Source organism: Fulmarus glacialis, unplaced genomic scaffold, assembly GCF_000690835.1.
Source record: "Fulmarus glacialis isolate BGI_N327 unplaced genomic scaffold, ASM69083v1 scaffold454, whole genome shotgun sequence".
NCBI classification, from domain to species: Eukaryota; Metazoa; Chordata; class Aves; order Procellariiformes; family Procellariidae; genus Fulmarus; species Fulmarus glacialis.
In genome coordinates, this window is record NW_009205882.1 from 46,791 (window position 1) to 70,682 (window position 23,892).

Below are 23,892 nucleotides of genomic sequence, written 5' to 3' on the forward strand. Positions count from 1 at the left end.
CCCTTTTGTTTTTAAGTTGACATCTTCCACTGTCAAGATGCTGCCCGTATGATGTTCACAGGAACACTGCTGGGATATATAAATCCAAGGTACTACTATGTTGCGGTAGCTCACAATGCTGAAACTGTCATCAGCTATGTGGTTGCTTTTGCTTAGTCATGTGGGCCTAGAAAGAGGATCTATCTCAAAGGGTTATTTTTTTGCATTTATAAAATGTGATGAGATCTTATAAAGAAACCTACTTCTTCAAGATGTTTAGCTTCCCTAGTATCTGTCACGATCTGTCAGAACACCAGCCTTGCGAGTTGGCTATTATGCTGGAGTTACTTGGGTTTTGTTGGCCACAGGGTGACTGTCAAGGGACAGACGTTTTAGATGTGGCTAATAAGTGGAATCTAGTAGGCTAGTGCTCTGCTCTGGCTCTTGTGCTGTCCTGGGCACTGAGGTCATCAGTGTGTTGTTCACAAGGGACATTCAGGTTTGGGTATGTGAAGTGAAACCAAGTTCGGCATGCTTTGGAAACACAACCTTCCAGCTCCTCACAGGATCAGTGAAGCTAAATCCACAAATGTGTTATCTAACCTGCCGATGGGTGAGGTTTTTATGCTCCATGGCAGCGTGGGTCTGCACAGAACCCTGACTCCGTCAGCTGGGATCGCCAGCCGAGAGGTGTAGGGGGGGGTTCATTTCTGTTTAACCCATCCAGAGCCTTCAGTTACTTCCAGCTTTTTGGCTAATGTAGCAATCATGCTGCGTGCTAACTGCTTTGAAACCCATGGATGTAATAATATGGCAAATTATTAGCATGTGTCATATTTTGGGGGGGAGGGTGGCAAGACAAAGAGAAAATACTAGAAGAAAAGATCTCCGGAAAAAAATGCGGAGAGAGAGAACAGATTTTCCTGAAAAGCAAGTTGTCCAAAGTTGCCCTTGTTCTCACTGAGGATGTTTTATGGCAGCAAAGGTAATAATACAGGATATTATACAATGGATGTTGAATTTTCACTAAAAGCTCCCCAGTGAGATATTCCTACCAGCTGCTAATGTTATACCTCCCAATGACTTGGACAATACAGTATATGACACACTGAGCTGAGAAAATGTTTGCACTGTGTATAAAAGACATGTTAGTTTTTCTTGTTTGTACTTAATGAACTTGTTCTTTGTGAATTTGTAGTCCAGAAATGGGAGTCTTTTGTCTAATCACCAGGCAAATAAACTGCTGGCAATGCCATGACAAGTTTTCCCCCAAGATTTAGTTTTCGGCTGTATAGGACTGCTAATAACGAAGCTCAGCTGGCATTTTGGGACATTTATGATGGCGTGGTCTCTAGGGAAGTGAATGGAATAGGCGCTGAACACAAACTGACTTCAGATGGGCCACTGGTCAGTCATCAGTCTCACCTTCTATATATTTAGGCCTGAATGAAATGGGCTTTTTTAATACATTAACAATCTCTGGATTCACCAAATATTGTCTTTCCTTTTTTCCATTAATGTAGTTGATGATGCATGAAGGCATTGCATTTGCAAACCTTGCGCATTGCAGTATTCATTTCAGTATGTTTTCCAGTAGTACTCATTCTACCAGAAAGATACGAGTCAGAAGAAATTTAAAACGAGGGATTATTTAAAACAGGATCCAGTCAGGCACTGTGGCTATTGAAACTACTATTAACCCTGGGATCTTTTACAGAGGTCATGTTCTTTTATCCACACATGCAAGTTTAGTTGCAAAGCTCACTCCTGGAGCTGCAGTTCAACTTGGTATTAAGGTGTTTTTGCAAGTCAGGGATGACACTTTGGAAATTCATGTAGGTGATAATCTTAGAAATAACAACTGCAAGACAGACAGAGACCCAATTCATTCTCCAGTGTAGTTATGATCCTTTTCCTTTTACAAACCATGGCAGATTAAACATTGGGATATGTCAGAATTTCAACAATTTCCTTAAATGAATTTATCCCATTTTGAAGGCCACCCAGCCGCTCTGAAACACTTGCTCTTTGTCTAAGTTGCCATTTGTAACAGCAAAAGGCAAGAGCATTTCTAAATACTACCAGCAAAATTGAATCAGTGAATAATTTCTGTCGAATAGCACTAGCCACTTAAAATTGCGAGAGGCTTCCTTACGTATTCTGGGATTCCTCTTCATTGTAGGATGAAGACTGCTTGTCATTGTAGGTGTGTGTTTGTGGCCTGCTGTTTGTTCAGCTCTCTTGTCCTACTAGTTAATATGTAATTGCAAATTGCAGTCAATAGCAATGTCTCTTTGTGTTTACTTTGTGGTACAAAAGCCTATTGAAATGTTGCTGGCATTTGAAAAGGTGGATGGATAAGCCATCTCTGTACCCTGGCAGAGAGTTGTTTAAGTGCCGATGGGCATCGTGTGGAATTGGGTAGGAAGTAGGAAGTATTTATAACCCCTATCCTGTGCTCGGACCGCTGCTTCTTAAATGATGAGGAGACTCCCTCTAACGCGTGCGGGACACTCAAAGCTGTGGGACTTGAGGGTATTCTGGGTGTCATAAGATCACGTTCCTAATGCTGCTGGCTCGCTTGTGCATCTCGTTAGGATGGAGGGGTTTGGTGGTTGTCGGGAAAGCCTGTCTCTTGTAGCTTAGATGCCAGCCCCTTAGAGAAGCATAGGTGGAGTTACCTGATGTACTTCAACAGCAAGAGAAAGCAGCGTGGTAGCTGCTGAGGGGCTAGAGCCTTGTTTCCTGCCAAGGGTAGATCCAGACTCCTCCCTGACCCGCACTGTGCTGTTAATCGGCCTGGGTTAGTGGTTCAGCCTTTTATTTCCTGGCCCTTGCAGCTACTGGTGAATTGTTTTTGTCTGAACACGCAGCGTCTGTGACTGTGCGAGTGTAATGACTGGGGTAATAAAACAAGTAAGAATTAGTTCAGGGTACACAGGGTAAGTGAGAGCGCCAATGGTTCCTTCCTTGCCTTTTAGAGAATTCGTGACTCATAATGAAACTAGACAGCAAGTGCATTTACACACACGACACTCTTGGCCAACGTGTCTAGTCCAATTCAGCCAGCCCCGGCCCCTGCGTGTACTCACATTTTGTCTTCACATGCGCACCCTTCACTTCCTTCTTACAGGAATTGTTTTAAAGATAATCTGTGTTATTAATTTGCTCATTCTTAAAAATAACGCGTAATTTAAGAGCACATAAAGTAATTAATGTCTTAAAAAGCAGGGTGTGTGTTTTTCTTACGTTTTCCTCATAATGCAGAAGCAATCAGTACAGGTCAGTTTGCCGGAAAGCACTCCAAAAACTTATCAGTGAACAGTTAGCTTGTGGAAACGAATGCCACAAGGAGTGTTGTCAGGGCCAGAGCTTAAACGACAAGATCTTTATGTGGATAACACATTATAATTCTTGGGAGGGCTTAAGCCAGCATCTGAGTAATTCAGCTGCCTGTGTAGGAATTTTGTGTACTTTCCTCGGAAGGATCTGATTGCTGTCACTGTCACAGACAGGATGCAAGACTACATGCTTTTCTGATCTGTTGCCATTGTTCTTGTGTTCTTATGAAGTGGTCTCCTGAGGTTACATGAAAGATCTTTTATTGGGGGACTTGCTATTATTTGTACACTGCCAAGGCCTTAGGCAGAAAGATGGACACTGCTGTTAAGGCGAAACTGTGAGATTCCATCGAGAGATGCTTTTCTCTCCTCTGTGTTGCTGCTTTGAATTGAAACGCAGTCAGCACTATAGAAATTTCCTCTGTAAAATTAGTGTGGTTTTGGACCAGTCCTTGATGGGTGGTAGCTTATATAGCAAGAGCTGTCATTGCACGAGACACTATTGTATTTTACAGGCAACTCAGAAAAAAGCAGGCAGTTGAGCAGGACAAAATACTTAAATTCCCACTCTGAGCAGCAAGCAGCTTTTTAGAAGTAAGGGTTTGGTGGGCAGAGTTAAGAAATTTATGTACTTCCTCCACAAATAAATATGAAGCTATCTATATCAAGCACTAAGATCCCTGGGAGGGGGGAAAGTTAGAGGGAAAACTTCGAGGAAAATAAGACAATCCCAAGCTGTTGGATTAGCATCAAATGAAAGCAATTACCCAAAATTGCTTTTGCATCCATATCTTCTGTGGATTTTAGCATATTCCCATTCCACAGTGATTTCTATTCCTAAAAAAGTGAATTAGCATAAAGCTGCAGATGGCAGGATTTTAAGAGCAATACCCCTTGTTGGTGCTGCCTGCGTCTTAGAGCAAGTGAATAAAAATCAGGTATTTCAGATGTCCTCTTGAAGTTCTTGTGATGAGAGGCAATATATTTTCATCCCTTAAAATTCAGTTTAATCTAACAAATGTTTGCCTTCCTCCAGATAACTAAAGGCAGGCAGTGTAAGCCCAGGGTGAAGTTAGTCTGTTTAGAAATTTAGAAAGATTTGAACTGACCTCTGTGAAGGAAGTTAGCTACAATACACAGAGATGAATCAGCAATTTTCCCTTCAGATTGATAATTTTCTTAGTTATTGAGTTTTTACTGATTTTAGAAGATGCCGTTTTTCTGACCTGCTAAAAGCACTCCTGAAGATGCATGGCTTGAATTGGAAAGGTAACAATTTTGCAGAAGAATGGTGTGAAAGGAGTTTGCTTACCAAACCCTGACACACTTTTATTTGCACATGTACAAACGCACGTTGTGGATATGCTTCTTTGTCCTTCCCTGTCCAGACATTGTCCACACATCACTCCTGCACTTTGGTGATAACACCGAAGCAGCATCTGGAGTGCCCTGGAGCTCTCATTCACCCCAAAGCGTTTCCTCTCCATTTGCCCTGTGTTTGCATGCTTTCCTGAGCAATTTCTGGAACATGTAATCTGCAGATATGGCTTCAGTTTTAACTCTCAATAGGACAGCTTTGGTGAATGTCAATGATAGACATTAAAAGCTTGAGAGCAAAGTCTCATTTTATACCTCTGTCCTGGCCAGAGTAGAAAATGTTTCTAATGAGGCTGTCAGTGCTGTGTTAGTTGATAGCCAATTGCATAATTAAAATGAGAGTATGGCCATTTTCCCTTCAAAAGAGGGAGCATGTGTTTTGCTAAGCCCACTATAGATGGTACAACAGCCCCCTAAAGAACTGTAATAATAATTAAACAGAAATCAGTCAGTCCCACTGGCTGCCTGGGGAGAATGTCAGCAAAGAACTGTGTCCCCCTCCCCGTTCCCAAAGCAGAGCCGTGTGGATTTGCAAGGCTTTGATGTTGCTTTTTCTTGCCTCTCTCAGCATCCCCTCAGTTCCCACCAGCACAGCCCTCAGGACTGATAGCTGCAAAATCCCCCCGGAGCTTGCGACCCCAGTGGAAGGTGATGGCTGAGGGTCTCTTTCTGGCCGAGACTACTAGCAAAACCAGCATCTGTGCACCAGCCTTCCCCGAATCCCTCGCCCTGTCATGGAACTGTAACTGAGTTAGCTGTCCTGTGCCCTGGCTGTTTGTATGGCATATTTATGAAGTCTATGTTGGGTCACTGCAGGGTTTCTCCCGCTTTGTAAATGCAACCAGCAGCTATTAGAAACTCATGTGTAGAGGTTAGCAAGGCATTCCTACTGCAGAATAGTCATTTATTTTTGAATTTCCTTTTAAAAACAAACCCAAACAAACCTGAAGCTCTGGGATAAGAATGTCAGATGAACAATTCTTTTAGCAAGTTTCTGTGAGTACTGTGGCATGAGAAGCTCTTGATTCCACTCTAAAGAGGAGTGGAAGCACTTCCTATTGCATTGTTTTTCTTAGGAACCTGCTGCTGTTGGTAAATTACATGTAGCAAAGAATTCATTAGTAATACATCATACCTTCAAAGTGTCTCCTCTCTCGCCTGTTCTCTGTTGCTGCAGGAAGTAGGTTTTGAGATTGATTTCTCTTTGAGACAGAGTAACTCCTATTGCACACTAGTGAATTATTTGAAATTAAAATGTTAGTTGAGGTAGGATGCAGGATTAGTGGTGCAGTTGTAAAGAAAGATGATAAACCTCATTTTAGGATGAAAACAGTCTGCCCCCTCTGTCTCAAATTGGAAACAAGGAACATTATTTCTCTTCATACCAGATACAAATGATGTATCATTCTATTAAGTGAGTAACAGATTTCAAGTATTTTATTGCTAGTTAAATCTAATTCACGGTACTCAATGCAGATTTCAAGGATCAAGGGATTTAGATTATTCTGCATTATCAGCTTTAGGCTGTCGTTTCTTGGTGTGTTTAAGCGCACGCTGTGGTCGAAAAGGCTTTATGGGCAAAGGTGCAGATAACTCTTCCTGCCCTAAGGAAACTGGCTTGCTTCTGTCCTCCCGCTACACTGCCTGCCTGGCACTTGCGCTGCTGTGCCACAGATCAGGGACCCTGCCAGAAAAGGGACAAGTTTAGTTCTACTCCTCAGCAGTTCCCTGATTTTGCTCTCCAGATGGCCACACAAGCTCTAGTACTGGCGCAAGGGAAAGCCTGACCGGTTCTTTCAGGAGATCTCACCTTTCTTTCCAAAGGCTTCTGTGAATGCGGTTGTCGTGTGTGCCTGGTGTCATAATGGCAATGGAAAAAGTAAGATCTCAAGTACAGGAAGGGAATAGAGTAAAATAAAGATCCTTTGGTTTTGTGGTTATTTAAATGCTTTTCTCAAGACACCTTTTTCTAGCCCTGAGCCCTGGTACAGACACTTCATCCCCCTGGCAAATGAGAGCAGCCCTCCTCCCTGCTGGAGCTTTACTGGTGATTGAAGCTCTCAGACGGACAGCACGTGTGCAGAACGTCCTGGAAAACTGCACAGAAAGGGAAAAGCAAAACTGCTCTTCTTTAAAATGCAGACTTTCATCAGTGCTAGGAGTGATTACTGGCTGTTGCTATAATGGCAGCTAAGGTTGTTTTAGGTGTATTTTAGTCGTGTTGAGGCAAAACCAATCTTGTAGCAGTGTCACTCGTGATGTTGCAGTGCTGCAAAGCCATTGACCAATCTCTGTACCTCTGGGATCTCATGTCTGATTCAGGACTGACCAGAATGAATACAAATCCATCCTAATTGGCTAGCTAAGTTAATAAGGTTTTCCTGCAATTAATTGCATAATGGCAAACCGACCCATGTCACGCATTGTATGAGCTCCGAGGCTGCAGCCAGGAAGGGATGATGTCCTCTTTCGCTCCACTGTGTTAACCTGCAAAGTCCTCCAACAGTCAGAGCCAGTTAAGTCAAATGGAGAAGAAACTGCAAGGGGACAAAGCTTCTGTTAACTGACTGGGTACTTCGTTACTTTACCCTGTGAGTGTGCATGTGCGGGTACAAAGTCACCTGTGGGTTTAGAAATGTAACTGAACCACGTTCCAGCTTTTAGAAATAATTTTAGGTGCAACTCAATAACATGTTAATAAGCCATTACCTAATCAAGCTGGAGGAAATGATGCAGATGCAATTTTGTCATCCTAATTTTTTTTTTTTTTTTTGCAGAATAACATGGGAATGGTTGTACCAGTCGAGACCGGAGGTCCTTTTAGTATATTATTCAGTCTTTGGTTGTGATCAATAGCACATATATAGGGGAAAAAAATAAAAGAACAGGACAGGATTATGGTGATAGTTCCCCGATATACCCTATCAACTGTATAGTTGAGGCCTTTCTGAACTAGAGGAGTTACCTTTATCAGTCCTTATATTAGTATTCTTCCAGGATTTTGTCCAATCCTGTTTTGAAATAACATAAACTCTGAGCTCCCATAGCCTCCTGTGATAAAATCCCAGTATTTAGTTAAGTTTCATGCATGAAATATCTCCTTTGGTTTGAATTTCGCAGCATCCAGTCTTATTTGATGCCACCTGCTCAGTCTTCTAAGAGAGAGGGTGATTCAGTTTTCCCCTCTTCCATGCTACTCATAGTGCTAGATCTCTTCTATATCCCACATCAGTTGTTTCTTTTCCAGTATGTTTAATGTTTTACTGTAAAAGGACCTATTTCATCCTTTTGACAATTCTTTTTGATGCTCTCTGTGCTTTTCCCAGTAACAACCTTTTGTGTTACAGGGATGCAATAAACTTGCAAGTACTAAATGTTTACTAGTAAAGAGGTTCTGATCTCTGCTGTCATTGGGGATTTGTAAGCAGTTATATCTAAACAAAAAACTCAGCTCTCATGCCCACTAAATCAAGTGGGAGTCCTTCCATCGACTTTGGTCAGGAGTCTAAATCAAACCACACTAAAAGCATTTTGCAGAAATACAACTCAAAGTGGAAGTGGCTATAAAACAAAAGTGGCCTTGACTTATTTAGTCATTCATTTCTGAATGGTAAGAAATGCAAAAGCAGAATTTAAATACTGACAGACAGCTCATTTTCTGGGTTCTGCTCCTAAGTGTCAGAAATCTAATGCTGTCCTAGGCAATGATTTGCATGCCTTTTGTATGGCACTGCCATGGAAAGCAAATTCTGCCACAGCCTTCTGTTCCTGCCCCCTCTTTTCACCCACCGTGTAATGAACCAGATTGGGGGACTGATCCAGATGTGAAGACTTTTTTAAATTGATGGGGAAAGGTGGTATCTGCTCCTCCTCAAATGTTCTTATGTGTAAATTTTAATTCTCCAGTCAAACACACTGCCTAGCCACAGAAGACATTCTGTTAGCAAATACGCTATTTATTTCATTGCAAAGACATTCGTCCGGGCTGGCTGTCTGCTCGTCTCCCCGAACCAGCTTGCTGCAGGCTCAGGCAAGCACCAGTTTAGGCACAAGTGGAGCGGTGGGCTGTAAGCTGTACACTGGCACCTTTCCTTCGGATGGCTGCCTGCAGCATTGCGTTATGAAGCGCATCTCTAGGAACACCGTAACTGGTTTATTGATGTTCAGGTTGCCCAAATCCCTTTAAAACAATGGTAATGTAATCACTGTAATTCCCAAAGTGAAAAGCAGAAGGTGGGTTTGAGTTTTTCCTCTTTTCTTTTTAAATTATGTTGTCTGTGGTCAGCTGTTCAAAATTTAATCTAGTAGCAAGTTAGCTCCTGCTCCAAGTAAATTTGCTGGACATCCAGAGAGACTGAACAGCACAGTCAAATGCTAGCTTTTCCACTGTACACTTAGATAAAAAATTTTGAAGTACAGCATGATAGAATTGGACCTCAGTGGATGTGGAAAACGATTGTGAAATAATAACTGTGAATAACCTTCTACTTAATTGCTTTAGCAATAAGCAAGATAAGAACGGCTGAATCTTTAAATGCAGCTTCAATTGACATAATATTGGAAATTAATTAAAAAAAAAAAGGTGAAAAATTTGAGTGCTGTTTTAGATCTTAGCTTTTAATTCAAAGCCATTTTTTCCTTGCCCTTACAACGCTGATTGCCTGAATCAGGAAACCAAGACTGATTTCAAACTTTGAAACTTTATGGCAGTTTTTGTGAGGCCTAAGTGAGAGGAGCATCATTACTACTCTTTGGGGAGTGCTGGTATGCTATGGACCATAGGAGTGAGGACCATGGAGTGATCAGTTTTATAGAGATACTGGCTTAGGTGTATAGAAAGTAGGCTGGAGACATTGTTTGTCTTTCCTTTAAGTTTATGTGGGAGGGCAGTGTATATTATGCAGGGTTCGCGTTCTCTGCAGTGCATTGTACCTGATCATTTCTGGGTCTCTCTGTCTTCTGGCCGTGAGCAGTAACACTGCTGGCTGCAGGCACGTCCCTGTCTCAGCCCGCCAGCAGCGGTGCCAGAGCAGTTGACAGCTCACCGGTTATAGTCACCTCTCACTGGTGGTGATCAAACTGTCCTGTATCCTCTGAACAGCCTTTAAAATGGGCTCTTTAGAAGACCAGAACGACAGTAGTTCACATCTCATAGCTGTGGTTTTACTTCCACTACTGGACATGCAGCAGTACTTGCAGACGGATTTGTTGAGTTGAATGTTTCATGGTTTGATTTGTATTTGAATGATTTTGTCTGGAAGCCTACTCATGTAAGGAACTGCCACGGCCATTGGACTCTGGTCTTTGCCAGTCTGTGGGCAACAGTACTCACGTGTAAGGGTTGTTTCCCTCTTCAGCCTTCACTTTTGTTAGAGTTATTTCTTGTAGCTGTTGTCTAGGCATTTGGGACTGAAGAGGAATATTTCTCCATCCCTGTGCAGCAATGCACAGAATGAGTGAAATACCTCTCACATCTGTAACATCACATACTCACCACTGTATGGATCAATGATATATTGTACTATATATGGCAGTTTTGACAGCAATTACTTCTGTTTGACCACAGTGGTTGCTCTTTGCCTAACACAGTTCCTCTCAAAGCTCAGGTGGCATTAGTGTGTTATTGCACTGGTTTTCTGGCTATTCTTATCTGATTTTCTGTTTCCAAGGAGTGGATTTCCCAGCAATTCCCACTGAAGCAATTATTCTTCTTGGCTAAGGTGAACAAAGCAAGCCTTCAGGATATCCTTTGCTGGGAATATAAGGGCTAACTCTTGGAAGAATCTGGTTTCTGCAGTGAGGAAAAGGAGGGGAATTATCAGCGCCGAATTCTTCCCGGGGCTGCATCTTGTGTATTGTTGAGTCAATCATGAACTTGCCAGGAAAGCTGTGTTCAGGCCTTGTCTGGCTTCATAAGTGTGTTTTTGTAACTGGGTTCTGACCCTGTCACAGCAAATGAAATCAAGTGGTATTGTACAGCAGCCACCTTCTCAATGTAAATGTGTATGTCAACTGTCTGTGTATATAGTCATCCTAAACATGTTGTTTATATTTTATATCAGTTTGCTCTAAGGAAAAAACTGGCACCTCGTGGTGCAACATGTTCCCTATGGAGAAGACAAGATTGGAGCTTGAATACTGATGAGTGGCATCTGCAGTGAGGGAAAGGCAATCTAGAGTGTCCTGCCAAACAGAGATACTAGAGAAATGCAATCAGTGTGAGTAATTAGGTCCACACCTTTTAAAGCACTTTTTTTCTCCTCATTAATTTGCTAAGGACACAAACACACAGGAATGAGGCATTTATGAAATTCTCTATTTCATCTTGTATTGTGGTCTGTTCTGGGCGAGCATTTCAGGCCACGTCCAAACCAAACATTTATACTGAAGTCCAATTGATTTGGTGTGTTCTAAAGCCTTTTTTTTTTAAATGCTTCTGTTCGGTGCTGTCAGTATATGACAGCTTTGCACAACATACGGAACTGATGGTGTGTTTCAAAGCTCCTTACACTTGTCAGAAACTTCTAGTCTGCATGATAGTCTGGAACCTGGTGATCCTTGTGTTTTGCACTTAGCAAAATGCAGTAATATGAACCATCTGTTGGCTGTTGAATTAGAAATAAGTAAAACAAAGTCCATGCGGAGGGTGATGTAACAGCGTACCTATAATAGAGCTTGTGATAATGATGCTTTCAGGGGTGATATTTTGTACAAGCAATTGTATTGTAAGAATTCATCTTCATCAACGGATGAATGTTTTAAATCACATTGCTGAGATTTCCCAGGGCCTTCGATTGCCCCGTGGTCAGATATCACTTTTACCTTGGTCACATCACCATGTTGTGTCTGAACTATCAGGTTCAATGGTTAAGTAGCATGAAAGGATCTTTGTTCTTGCTTGGCTTGTATGGTGTTGTAAGAAAAAAAATTGCTTTTAATTGTGATTGTAGGCCTTCAAAAATACCTTTAGCATAGATATGGTCCTGTAAACAGGACACTGCTGAATCTGGAAGACCTGCATGGGTTCAAGATTTCTGTAGTTCATCCTGGGCAGGTCACTTTCCTGTGTCTTAATTTCCTTAGCCCTGAAGTAGAAATTAATGATGTTTAACTTCCTTTCTAAATTGTCCCAAGCCTCACCGTGATTAAATGTTCTGTGTATGTATGTGCTGAGGAGTAGTAGTAGTAGTATTAGTAGCATAAAACTCTAATGAACATAAAAATAAAAAAAGAAGCATTGCAAAACCATGTCTTTGAAACAGAAGGGGTGGTTGGGCTATTGGGAGAGTCTTTATTCACCATTCCAGGTAGAGGGCAGCTGGTCCCATAAGCAGCTTGAGAAACATGTGCATTCATGACCAAAAGTCCTTGGAACAGAAGTGGCTCAAATAAATCGCAGCAGGGCAGTGTCTTATGCAGCAAGAGCAGGATTGTGCTTGTACACACCCGTGAATTATCCCATCCACAGCCAGCTGGGTGTTTAGGTATTCTCATTGTTTGGAAATTTGTTGTTGGGAATATATTAACAACCTCACAGCACATAGTCCTTTGCTGTGTCTAAGTGGATTGCCAGTCCCTTGAGGCAGAGGCTGTCTGGGTTTGCCTTCCACAGAGCCAAACACGTTGTCAGCACTCAATTAGACGTGTGTATACGGTTTCATGCTGACTCAGAGCTCAAAGATAGCCACTATTTTTTTCTTGTTGAGCATCCCTGCATAGAGAGAATGAGCTATTTTTACCTGAACCTGAACCTTTCTAGCATTATTCCTGATAGGAAAAAATAAACCCTGTGTGCTTGAAGTCAAAACCAAAAGAAGGGATATTTTCTTGGAGGTGCCTGTGATCCTCTCAACCTTCCAGTAACTGAGGAAATGCAGCCTCTGTGTGTGCCTCTCTTCCTTCTTGGTTATACTGGGTGGATGAGCGGATGACCTGCTGGCAGGAGAAGCCCCTCTCTGAGATACAAAGGGTTGATCAGTCCACGTAAGAGAAGAGCAAATGAGACAGAGGCAACAGCGTCTTTGGAATCCAGGGGTGGAAAGCTGATGGGTCAGAGCTGTTTCAGGGAACAGTTGTAGAGTCAAGCTGGTAAATTTTTGTTTGGAGGGAAGGAAGAGAAAAATAAGAGCAATGAAATCTAGTTCCAGTAGGCAGGAGCTTTTTGTGACTGTTAAACATAAAGTCTACAGTTTCTCCCTCTCCCCTCATCTCCTTTGCTTCCACTGCCTGGGGGTTTACTTTTCCACTGGGTACACAGACAGCTCTTGAGAGCGGAAAGTGTGGGCTAAATAGCAGCTCCCTGGCCATAATCCCTGAAAGATGGCTGAAGCTACAGTACATGAAGTAGGCAATAGAGGCTGGGGACGATGCTGTCCTTCTCTGGTGGGTGTTTGCGTGGGAGGTGTAAGATTTTAGTATTTTTTTTTATGCTGCACATTTTTGTAATTCCAGCCATGCACAGAAAAAGCTGGGCAGTGCTGGCTGCAAAGGTGCCTGTGCACCTGTACAGGGTGGGACAGGCATTCAGAGGCAGAAATAGACACCAAGCCATCCTGTTTGGGCAATTATACTCTTCCTGCATTCTCACCGCAGTCGGCATTTCAGCGGCTAAGCCACAAAGGGAGGTATAAAGACAAATGGGATCTCCTTTTGAAAATACCTGTACTTAAAAGAACCTCCCTCCTGGGATGGTATTCATTATGTGTCTGTTTATTCATCCTTTGCTCACACGGTAATTTGCTCCTGCAGAAATGTATCGCAGCTCCACCCAGTGCTGGGACTGAGCCACTTCTGCTGGCACTGTTGGAGATCATTTACCAAGAGAAATTAGCTGTATGGCATGCATAATGGTGTCTGACACAGCTATACCTGCCCACAGCTGCTCCGAAAGCGATCACTACCTTTGCAGTAGCTCATCCCAAATCCCAATGGATTTCTAACTCTGCCCTGGCTTGCACTGTATGTCTTCTCAAGAGTTGGTAATGTTCTGAGATGGCTTTAAGTGTAAACGGGAAGAGGAGCTGTTGATTGGGAAGAGGCAAATGAAATGCCAGCCTCTGTCACAGCTCTCTCCTAATATAAAAGATTTGTGGCCGTGGGTTGAGCCGAAGCTGCAGCTGCTGTGGTGTCACTTGGATATTAAATGGGGAGTGGGTGAGTGCGAGGAGCAGAAAGTGCTGTGGAAGAGGGGAGAGGAGCCAGATAGGAAGAGGCTTGGCACAAGTGCCAGGTTCCTTTACTGGAATGCATCCCTTATGCTGTGGCCATCTTTCTCTACAAATTAATCATTTTTTTGCAGCCCCTCTCTCCACCTGAACGTGCTGGCAGTTTTCTGTCTTCTGGATAAGATCTCTCCTTCATGGTGCTTAGTTGTTGCAGAACCTCAACTCCTGGTCTAGAGTAACTTGGGTTTCCACCCCACCTGGTGACATGCCCTAGATTCATTCACCTCTATTCTGCCAACCCAGTCTGTTGTTAAAGAGTCTCATCTGTCATTTGCAGGAGTAATTGTAAAAATTGATTCATGGGAAATGCCTGTAACAGGCAGATCCTTTTGACAGACCACACAGCCATCATATTCTGCATTTATTTGAGTCAATCAATGCTCTGATGCATATTTGGGTCATAAATACTTTGATATAAATTGCATTTGTTATCATGACAGCTGTGTTCCATTACATATTATTTATTAGGTTCTGTTGTCCTTTCGTTTTACACCTTGTGGAGCTGTCAAGTCAGCTGCTTACCAGTGACAAAACTCACAGCTCAGTTCAGAATCTTCCAAAAATAAATTCTCCGAAGGGATTTGAGTAACAGCAGGATGTATGTTGTTGGAAAGGCATTGGACGATCTTTTTTTTTGGTTTGTTTTACTGGAAAGAGGAGGTTTGTGCTTTTTGCCTGCTTTTGCCCAAATTCCAGAATTAGACTTTGCGTTTATGATCCAGAAGTCATTGAAGCCAATAATCCCACTGATTAATGTGAATTTTGGATCACACCCTCCATGTCTCAAATTTGAATTAATCAGGTTATTTGATATTTGAAATGGTGGGATGCTGACTTGGATATTTCTAATTTTCCCTTAGAAGCTTTTTTAGCTTCATGTCTTTTTACATCGTAAAAATGGCAGAATATCTGATTCTGAGATGAACGAATTTCAGTGTCCTTCCAAGGGCAGGGTCAAATTGCAAGGGGCACACTGCTCTGTATGAGTCAGAGTGATTTTGTGCTTCTCATTCCCAATAAACAGTCACATATCCTTCATGCCAGGTTGCTGCACCAGCTTTGCAAGGTGCCGAGCACTTCGGTGTTAATTCAGGAAAGCACTTCATCATGGAATTGATGACTCTCAAGTGCTTAATATAAGCATGTGCTTAAGTGCCTTGTTGGACTGGGGCCAGTGCAGATGTACCCTTGCAGAGTAGAGATTTGTAAGCCACTCCTGGTCTACTAGAGCCAAGTTCACTGGAGAATCAAGGGGTTCAGGGGTGTGCAGCTCGGGGAGCCGGGCTGTGCTGCAGGGGTGGGTGAGCATGACAAAATGCCCCTGCCTGGGAAAGACAGCATTTACCCAGGCAGTCCCTGTCCTGTGACTAAGCAGGGAACCAGCGTCAGCAGAACGGTGGGGCTCTTGGGCTGTATGCGTGATAGAATGTTGCATGTGCTTCTCTTCATGTCTTAAAATTTCTGTGTTATCTCTGTTTATTTTACTCTAAATATAAAAAGAGTAAATCTGTAATTCCTATCAAATATCACAGTGCAAAATTGACATACACACAATCGTATGGCTCACAAAATATAGCTGCAAATGGCTATGTATTATTTATAAAGCAGCTTTGACATCTTAATATATTAAAAAGGAAGAGACATTTAGATCATTTCATAGTTCAGCATTCTGCACGTTTTTGAGTTATCATATATCATCATCCATGAAAAATTCATGATTTGGGTCTTAACCACTTTAATTTTATGCATGCACTCCAAACAAAGGGGTGTGTATCCTCTGCTCTTGCCTTTTTTTTTCCCTAGTCTATCCCCCCCACCCCATTTTATACAATTAAAAGTAGACAACTGGGGTTAGAAAATGCCAAAAGCCCACCCTGCCTTCCAAGAACTACCCAATAATTAATGAGTCATAACTCTGTGGCTAAAGAGGGATCTCCAGGTATTCCAGTGTCCCACCCAAATCCTTCTGGGTTTGCTGAACCCAAGACAGTGAAAGTCAAAAAGTTCATACTGCTCGGCAGTAAAATCGATGTAGTTGCTCTCATCCAAGTCTCTAATGTGGACAGAAAAAAGCCAGGTATAAATCAGCTTAAAACCTGGCAATTTCTGCCAAGTTCCAAATTAATCATGAATATGGTGTGAGTGCCTCATTTCAGGTGTTCTCAGTGGTGTCACTGGCCAGATTGTTTTGAGCTAAGCTGGAGGAGTGAACTCTGAAGTCGAGGAGATTTTGCAGAGGTTATTCTAGCAAGAGCCTCATTCCTACATGACAGAAGGTCTTGGGTTAATGCTTCGGGTTTTTCTGGGGGGGAGAAAGGAGAAAGGTGAACTCGTAGCCTTTCAGATGAGGACATTCCTGGTCTGCTAGGGCTTTGTAGGTTAAAACTCTTTCTTTTAATGAAACTGCTGCTCAGTGATGGGTTTAAGTACAAGTTCAGTGCTGGTGAAAGGACCTAATGAGGAAGTGGTAGCTTTCTGTCTAACTACAGGGCTGGTGCTGGTAGGATGATGGTAGTGTTAACTGTTTTTCCTCACTGTTTCATGGTTGCCTTAAAATACTGCTAGGAAGGATGGAAGAACTTCAGGTTCTGTGGCCTATTTCTCTCTGGTCTCTGCTGCAAGATCCAACAAGGAGCCTTTGGCTTGCTTTCTCTTTGCTTGAAACTCCTTCCAACCTCCACTTCACCTTCTCAGTGACATCTAGGCAGAAGCTCTTAATTTATTGTGTCCTGGTTTTGCCCATCCCTGGACGCTGAGCTCGCAGTGGGCTGTGAGGGGCTGGTGCTTTCAAATGCAGTACGAGTTCACTGGTCTGAAGTTTCTCCGGGAATGAAAAATCTGTTTGATTAAGGAAACACTGACTTCTGAAAGACTGCGCAACTTTGTAAGTCAGGGCTGCAGAATGTCTAATTAAATGGAACTGCACTCTAGAGGATTTGGCTTGCAGAAAATTAGTTTTCATGTTCTTGGCCTGATGTTTATTAAATGTTTCTTTCCTTTTTCTCTCCTTTGCAGTTTTCATCTGTAGTTTCATGGTTGCAGCGCCTATCTTTGGTTACCTTGGTGACCGTTTCAACAGAAAGATCATTCTCAGCTGTGGGATCTTCTTTTGGTCAGCTGTCACTTTTTCAAGCTCCTTCATCACTGAACAGGTAAGATCTTTGCAAAGGCACTTTGCAGGTTGTCCTGAAAAGATGGATAATACGTTCCTAAAAAACTCCCCACTCCCCATCACAGTGTGCAGGGGAATGTATCCCTCTGGTGTGTATTTGACATAGAGCATGTTGCATTTTCTGACCTTTTGTGGGTGAAATGTTATCTGTGTGACTGTGTTTTCTTAACTGTGAAAGCTGTTATTCTTCGATCATCCACGTTCATAAAAAAATAACAGGTGAAGCATATCTAAGCAAGAGTTTCAGTTCACGTAAGGGTTTTGTTTTGAGGGACATCCTAAAGAAACTTTAAAATGCTTTAAAAATGACTTGGAAAAAAAATCCATGGCTGTATAGTGGTTCTCTTGTCTTCTGATATGTAAGAGAAGCCATTGGAGTTCGTTGGGAAATCTGCTCATGGTATGTGGAATGACAAAATGCATCCAGCAATGGCTTTATGTATGCGCTTTGTTTCCTGTCCAACAAAGGCAGTGAAGGTGGATGATAGCATAGAGATTAGACATCGTTTCAGCTCTTTTAATGCTAGTTGATGGATATGTCTGGGGAACTGATGATGGAGTTGTCAGGCTCACTTAATTTTGTCAAGCTATGCACAGCATCCCTCACCTGCTTTCAGGACAGCCACAGTAGCCCATTTTGAGGACTCCTCATTGCATTAATTTTCTTGCCTGTCAGAGGTACTTGTAGGAAACAATGATCTGGCAGTTTCTGGGGGAAAATATCCTCTTGTTTAAATCATATTATAGAGGAGGTTTAATTGCTGCAGGTGGTAACATTCCTGGAGAGACAAATCACAGCTCCTGGCATCATCGGACTGATTTCCCCAAGGGAGGCAGGGGCATTCCTCATCCTTTCTGTCCAGCTGCGTTCCAGAGATTGCAGCATTGTGGTCATGCCTAAAGAATGACAACCAGGGACTAAACCTCTCTGCCCTGCTCCCTCCTGCCCACACACATGCTTTGCAGTTTCTAATAAAAGAGAATTTCCACCTAAAGTGGGCAGTGGCAGTCACATGTCTGTCTGGCTTTCGTGTTGGATTGATTGATGCTGCATTTCTAAAAAAAAATGCATATGGCCAAATGTAGAAGCCTTTAACTCAGTAAAGTGTTCTGGTTTATAATTGGCCAGGAAACATCCTTTCCAGAGAAAGAACATCTCCTATCTAAAATGAAGAGGGTGTTTTGGTTTTCTTTTTGGTTTTTTTTAAACTTATCTTCATAACATTCTGCAAAAGCAGCTGAGATCAGAGCCCAAAGAGGGAAGCATTATATGAAGGAACCAATTACCTGCTTATAAACGCTTCTCATGTTATGAACACACATTCATGCTCAGGTTCTCATTGCTCTTTCTGCAATGGACCTAGTCCTGTAGTTGCAAGTAGTGGAACACTGGAACTGGACTGATGTAATCTGTTTTCAGAGTTTGTTTTCAGTTGAAGGATTTTGGGCTTATTAGCTGAAGTACTTCAGGGATTAATATATATGGTCATCACTATACAGGAGCTGAGAGAGGCATATTTTTAGCCAAAGAAAGAGAGAATAATGTTTATAAAGCTGGACTATGTTTGGAATCCAAACCCCAATGTTTTGGAAGTCACAAGAGATACAAGATCAAAATGGCCAGACCTGCGTTAATTCCTCCTTGATTTGCATCAGTACTAACTCTGGTCCCAAACTACAACCTTGGAGAAAAACCACCCCAATACTGAGAAAAATCCCCTGTCCTGATTTTACTGTGATCCTCAACTCTACTGGCAAACTTCTCTATTAAGCTAGAGCTCTCATGCCCAGCTCTTGTTATTGACTCCAGGAGATTATGGAAAATTTTGCAGCTGCTGTATGGATGTGCTCAACACGGTGGCTACAGCAGTTGAGTAAGGTCGTAAGAATAATCCAACTTCACATAGTATCCCTACGACTTTGGTGTCCTTTCTGGAGGCCTGATGTTTAATTGGGAAGACATGCCACATTGAACAAGGTGAATTCCCGAAGTACTAATGAGAAAAAGGGTCAGAGAAGAGCTGATGCAGCTTTTTTTCTTTATGCAGTGACTAACTAGGCATTTTTCCTGATCTTTGTCTTCTAGGATTTATCTGAGGAGCAAAACACTGGCTCTTCTCTCAACGTTTTTCCTTTCTTTCTTTTAAGACAGTATATGTGTTTGTCAGGGAGGGAGGCTAGAGCTGAAATATGAAAAACTCTTTGCTGGCACAAATAAAAGCAGTAGTAAGACTACTGTAAGTAGATAAGTACTCACATCCAAGTCAACATGAAAACACAGGGCTAGAAGGAGCAAGCTGGCACAGGCTGAGCCCATTGAAATACTGTACAGAAAACTCCTTTATGTGGCGACAGCAAAAATACTGAACTGGGCGAGAAACAATAGCCATTCAGTAGAAATAGCAAACTGTGTCTTCAGGGATTGCCTTTCTTCAAATTTTGACAGTATCTAGTGCCTTGTGCATGCTATCGCTGGGTAATTAAATAGAGTACACATCCGCAGAGCTCAAATTTGGAGTGTAAAACGGAAAGAGACAGTTTAACAAAGGCAGAAAGCAGCTACAGAGCTGGTGGACTCTGAAGGCACCCAATTTGTAAAGGTTTTTGGCAGTGTGTTGTTAGTATTAGTTCCTGGCTAAAATTTGGACACTTAAAGGAAAACAATCAAAATGCTATCATTTGAGTGAATATCTAAATTATTTGTAATTTATTGTCCAAACAAGCATACAGAAAAGGACATGTTCATTCTTATCTGTCAAGTTATTCAATAAAGAAACACCCATGTGACAAGAAAAGGACATGGAGTGAGAAACTACCTCAGAGAGATGGATTTTGTTCTGGAAAAAAGAATTGGAGCACAATGAAATAGTTCAGCTAAGATACTAAATGCTATTTCATGTTGTTTGGGTTAAAAAGACAATGACTGAATATTGGCAGATAAAACAGGGAATTGGATACATATGCTATGCAGACGCGTCGTTGTTAGAGAGCACTGCATTAAGGTTTGTAACCATTTATTAAAATACCCGTAGCTGTTTATTACCAAATATCTTTGGGCTTTTAACATAGAATAATGACCATCAAATAAATGAAGAATGAATCTCTCATCTGCTAGTAGCTACTAAATAACTGAATAATAGGCTCACACAGGAAAAAAAGAAAATCAGACCAAAATTTAAGGATAATTCCAGAGTATATAGGAAGTGATAGCTACAGAAAACAACAACGCATGAATTCCATGCATAGCAAAATAGCAAGACAAACAGATATGTAAATGTTTGGTTACCGTTCATGAGGTCTTAAATTACATTTAAAACAAATCAAAATAAGAAACCCAAATAAATACATAACAGAGACTAATTCCATAAATACACCTGGTTTCATGGATAAAAATAGCTAATGATATATTTAACTAAAGAAAAGAATCAGAAGTAATGAGGCTGGGATAATATTGAAAACGTCGCTTTTTATTCTGTCAAATAATGTGATTTGACAATTTATATTAGTGTAAAATTTCCCTATAGAAAAAGAAGCAATGAGTCCTCCTGCACTTTGTCTCTGGTACTTGCACATCTCTGCTCTATAACACCGTTCAGCACTTTCTAAAATAAAAGTTGCATAAAAAAATCAAACTTGTTCATTAATCTAAAATTAGTTTAAGTTGGTACATATTCAGACATCTCTCTAGATTAGCTCCATTTATAGAAACTTCAATAAAGTATGTATACATCTTAATTTGTATTTTGTAAGTACAAACACCTGCTGAGAAATTACCTCCCTTTATGCATGCCTTTTAAACAGTTCTGCACCTGCGGGTACACAAATTTTGGTACTTTCACCTGCAAAACCCTTTCTTGTGTTGTTTTGGCTTTTGGCAAGCATTTGGAGAAAACACTTTCTGGTTGTTGATTCATGCTCCATAATAAATCCGCAAAAAATAAGTGAGCTGCTGTGCAGTATAGGGTCATATCACAGAGAAATGCACTGAGAACACAAACTTCATGGAGTTTCTTTACCAAGATGCGTTTCCATCCACACAAAAAGCTAAATATGTATCTGTCTTCCTCCGTATCAATATAAACTCTGATTTAATAAGTAATCAGTTTTTTCTCTAGATAGCATTTTGATGAGCACAGTGCCTGATTGCCTGTGTTGTGGCTGATCAGGTTGAGCTGGTTTATATTCCAGGATGTCATTGGAAAGAGTCTGTAGTCCCAATTGCACCATTTCTCTCTTTCTGAACAGTTTCACGTGAAGCAACTTGGTTATCAGGAGTGATCAGGCCATGTGCTGAGAGTTTGTTTCTGGCTGCTTGGATATCCACATCTATTAGCCATAGTAATAGTTCTTACAGCTGACTACTTTGGCCAGAAATTTGTTGTAGATGAAACCTTGCTTTTGGTGCTAACCTTCCTACCCCTCTTAGCACAAACTTCTGAGAATCAGGACCCCTCTCCCTTGTGGGCAGACACCAGTTTCTTAAAGCAAGAAAGAGCTTGGAGGTGGAAAGTTGCAGACTGTTCTCCAGTCTTGTGAAATACTGCTATTTCCCATGTAAATATCTTGAATAAAGCATATTCTGTGTAAAAGGGATGCTGTTTTACAGATGAGCAAAGTATTCTGCTAAGTAGTTTGGCTCCACTAGGCTGGGAGACCAAGAGTACCTAATAATCAACCAGACCAGGCTGTGGTAATGTGGGTTTGCTGGGAGACATCAGAGCTGCAGATGGTAGAAAGTTTGGAAACGGAAAAGCAAAGAATAAACAAGGTAAACCAGGAACATGCTTTTGAATCCTCCAGTTCTTGGTAAATATTTCTGTTTAAATGTTGATATAGCTAACATGATAAAACCTTTTTGCTCTCACTGCAAGTTAATCTGGATAGGTATTTCTGCTAGTGGTTTTTTTCTTTTCCTCTCCTTTTGATTTATCTCTGAAAGAGAAAGCAAATAGTCCACTGTGGAATTCCAGTTAGCCTGCAGTGCTTGCTGAAGTCCTGTCTTTCAGACTTGCCAGATGTATATTTATTTCCAAAGCTTGTCTTTCAAGGAGTGCTGAAAGAGAAGCAACAAATTATATGCAATATGGAACAAATGGTTAGCTGGGTTAATTTTAAAAACTGTAAACATAAACCAACCCCACCCCCCTCCACATGATGATTCACTCCAAGAAAAAACAAAATAAAGCCTTTAGTCTTACGTGTCTGGCAGCAGTTGTATTATAAAACATACAACTTCTGTTCCTTTGCTTCCACGGTGTAAGATAAATCCACAGTTTGAAAAACAGAAACAAACAAAACTAAAAGCCCCAAGCCATCGTTTTGTATGTAAGAAGGGTATTGAGTGTTATCTTTGAAGTCACCATGAATTACTGGAATGTTTATATCCCACTGTTCCATCGTATTATTTTTGAGCAGAACTCTCTGTTAGAAAGAAGGCAAATTAAGATTCTCCCAAGCAACTTTGTGAAGTCTGCTGCACATAAATCCAATCCCTTCCCTCACATGCAATTCCTGACAGTTCATGAGGCTGTTACAGAAATCGGTGCTGGAACTGACAGGGAGTGTTCATGGACAAAGGCTGTTAGTTGGCTCTGGTGTATTTTGCCAGCCTTTGATGTGGTACTGGAACCCTACAGATGAGCATAGGCTATTGACATTTGGATTTCTGCACGCTTGCCCTTTTGCTAGGCTGCTCAGGAAAAATATAGTCCACTGCATACTCTCTTATCACAGAGGAAGAGATTAGGGTGGGTAATATACTACAGTAGTGGCTATTCTAACTGCCAGCAGTGTCAACACTCACATTACCAAGTGCTATTGTTATGGCCCTATGTGTAATGCTGGCCTAGGGCCCCGCTGCAGTACCTGGCAGCTGTAACCTGCTCCTGCTTTGCCTCCGCTCTGTTAAGATGAAACATGACAATCTATACATCTCCTCTTCTCCCCATCTATCAGGGCTCTCTCCTCACCACAGGAGAGCTGCTGTGATGGGGGGCCGGGGATCAGTGGGTGCCGGGTGAGGAAGGATGCTGTGCTGGAGTGAGGTGGCTCTGAAGTCCCAGAAGAGAGGGAAAGGATAGGGGTTCTCATCACCGCTTTACACTGCAGAGTGAAATTCTTTACAGACTGATTCTGCCTCACTTTCCCTCTCCTATATGCCTGAAAGCAGATGGTTTGAAGAAAGATAATTCCCACAGCCCCATTCAGACCTGCTTCCCCTCTCAGCAGCCTGCTGTGCAAAGGCTTACTTGCACTGCAGCATGCTTGTGCTGCAGTGGCTCCCGATTGCCCGTCGGGAGAAGAAATGAACCTACCTCAGGTCTGGTTATATGTACCCACAGCCATATGGCTGCTGGAGATGGAGTTACCCCACCAGGGGTAACTTTTAAGAGCTGCAGCTCTTGGGACGTAGAAATTGTCGGGTTCCTGCAGCAGTTCTGCTGTGAGAAACTTCCTTTGTGTTTTCATGGTTACTTGACTCTCCAGCTCTAGCTACAGCTACATCAAGACATAACAAAATCCATGCTCCCTGGACGGGGAAGTGTGAGAGTTTCTATGGGAATTGAAAGGAACCATTTCTTTGACTCCTCTCCAGCAAGAAGGCACCTGCTGCTCGTTCCTAGTGCTATTCACAGCACTCTTGCACGTTTTGCTATCTTGTATTTTTTTTAGTATGGATTAGGTGAGGTGTACTGTAGGAGAAGAATAATCTATTGCTTATTCTTTCAACAATGAGGCATTGGCAGAGCTGGTCTTAAGGTATTCTGCGCATCTGTCAAGTCTGCTAGCATCTTCAGCA

General features: G+C 41.9%; 1 protein-coding gene across 1 annotated transcript in view; it reads left to right on the forward strand.

Moving 5' to 3' along the window:
* SPNS2 (spinster homolog 2 (Drosophila)) overlaps positions 1-23,892 on the forward strand; it is a gene marked incomplete at its 5' end in the record, with an annotated part of 82,776 nt that overhangs the window by 9,908 nt on the left and 48,976 nt on the right. The window contains one exon of the mRNA XM_009575543.1: positions 16,937-17,073. Coding sequence (XP_009573838.1) covers positions 16,937-17,073 — 137 coding nt within the window. The remainder of the gene's footprint in view (positions 1-16,936; positions 17,074-23,892) is intronic.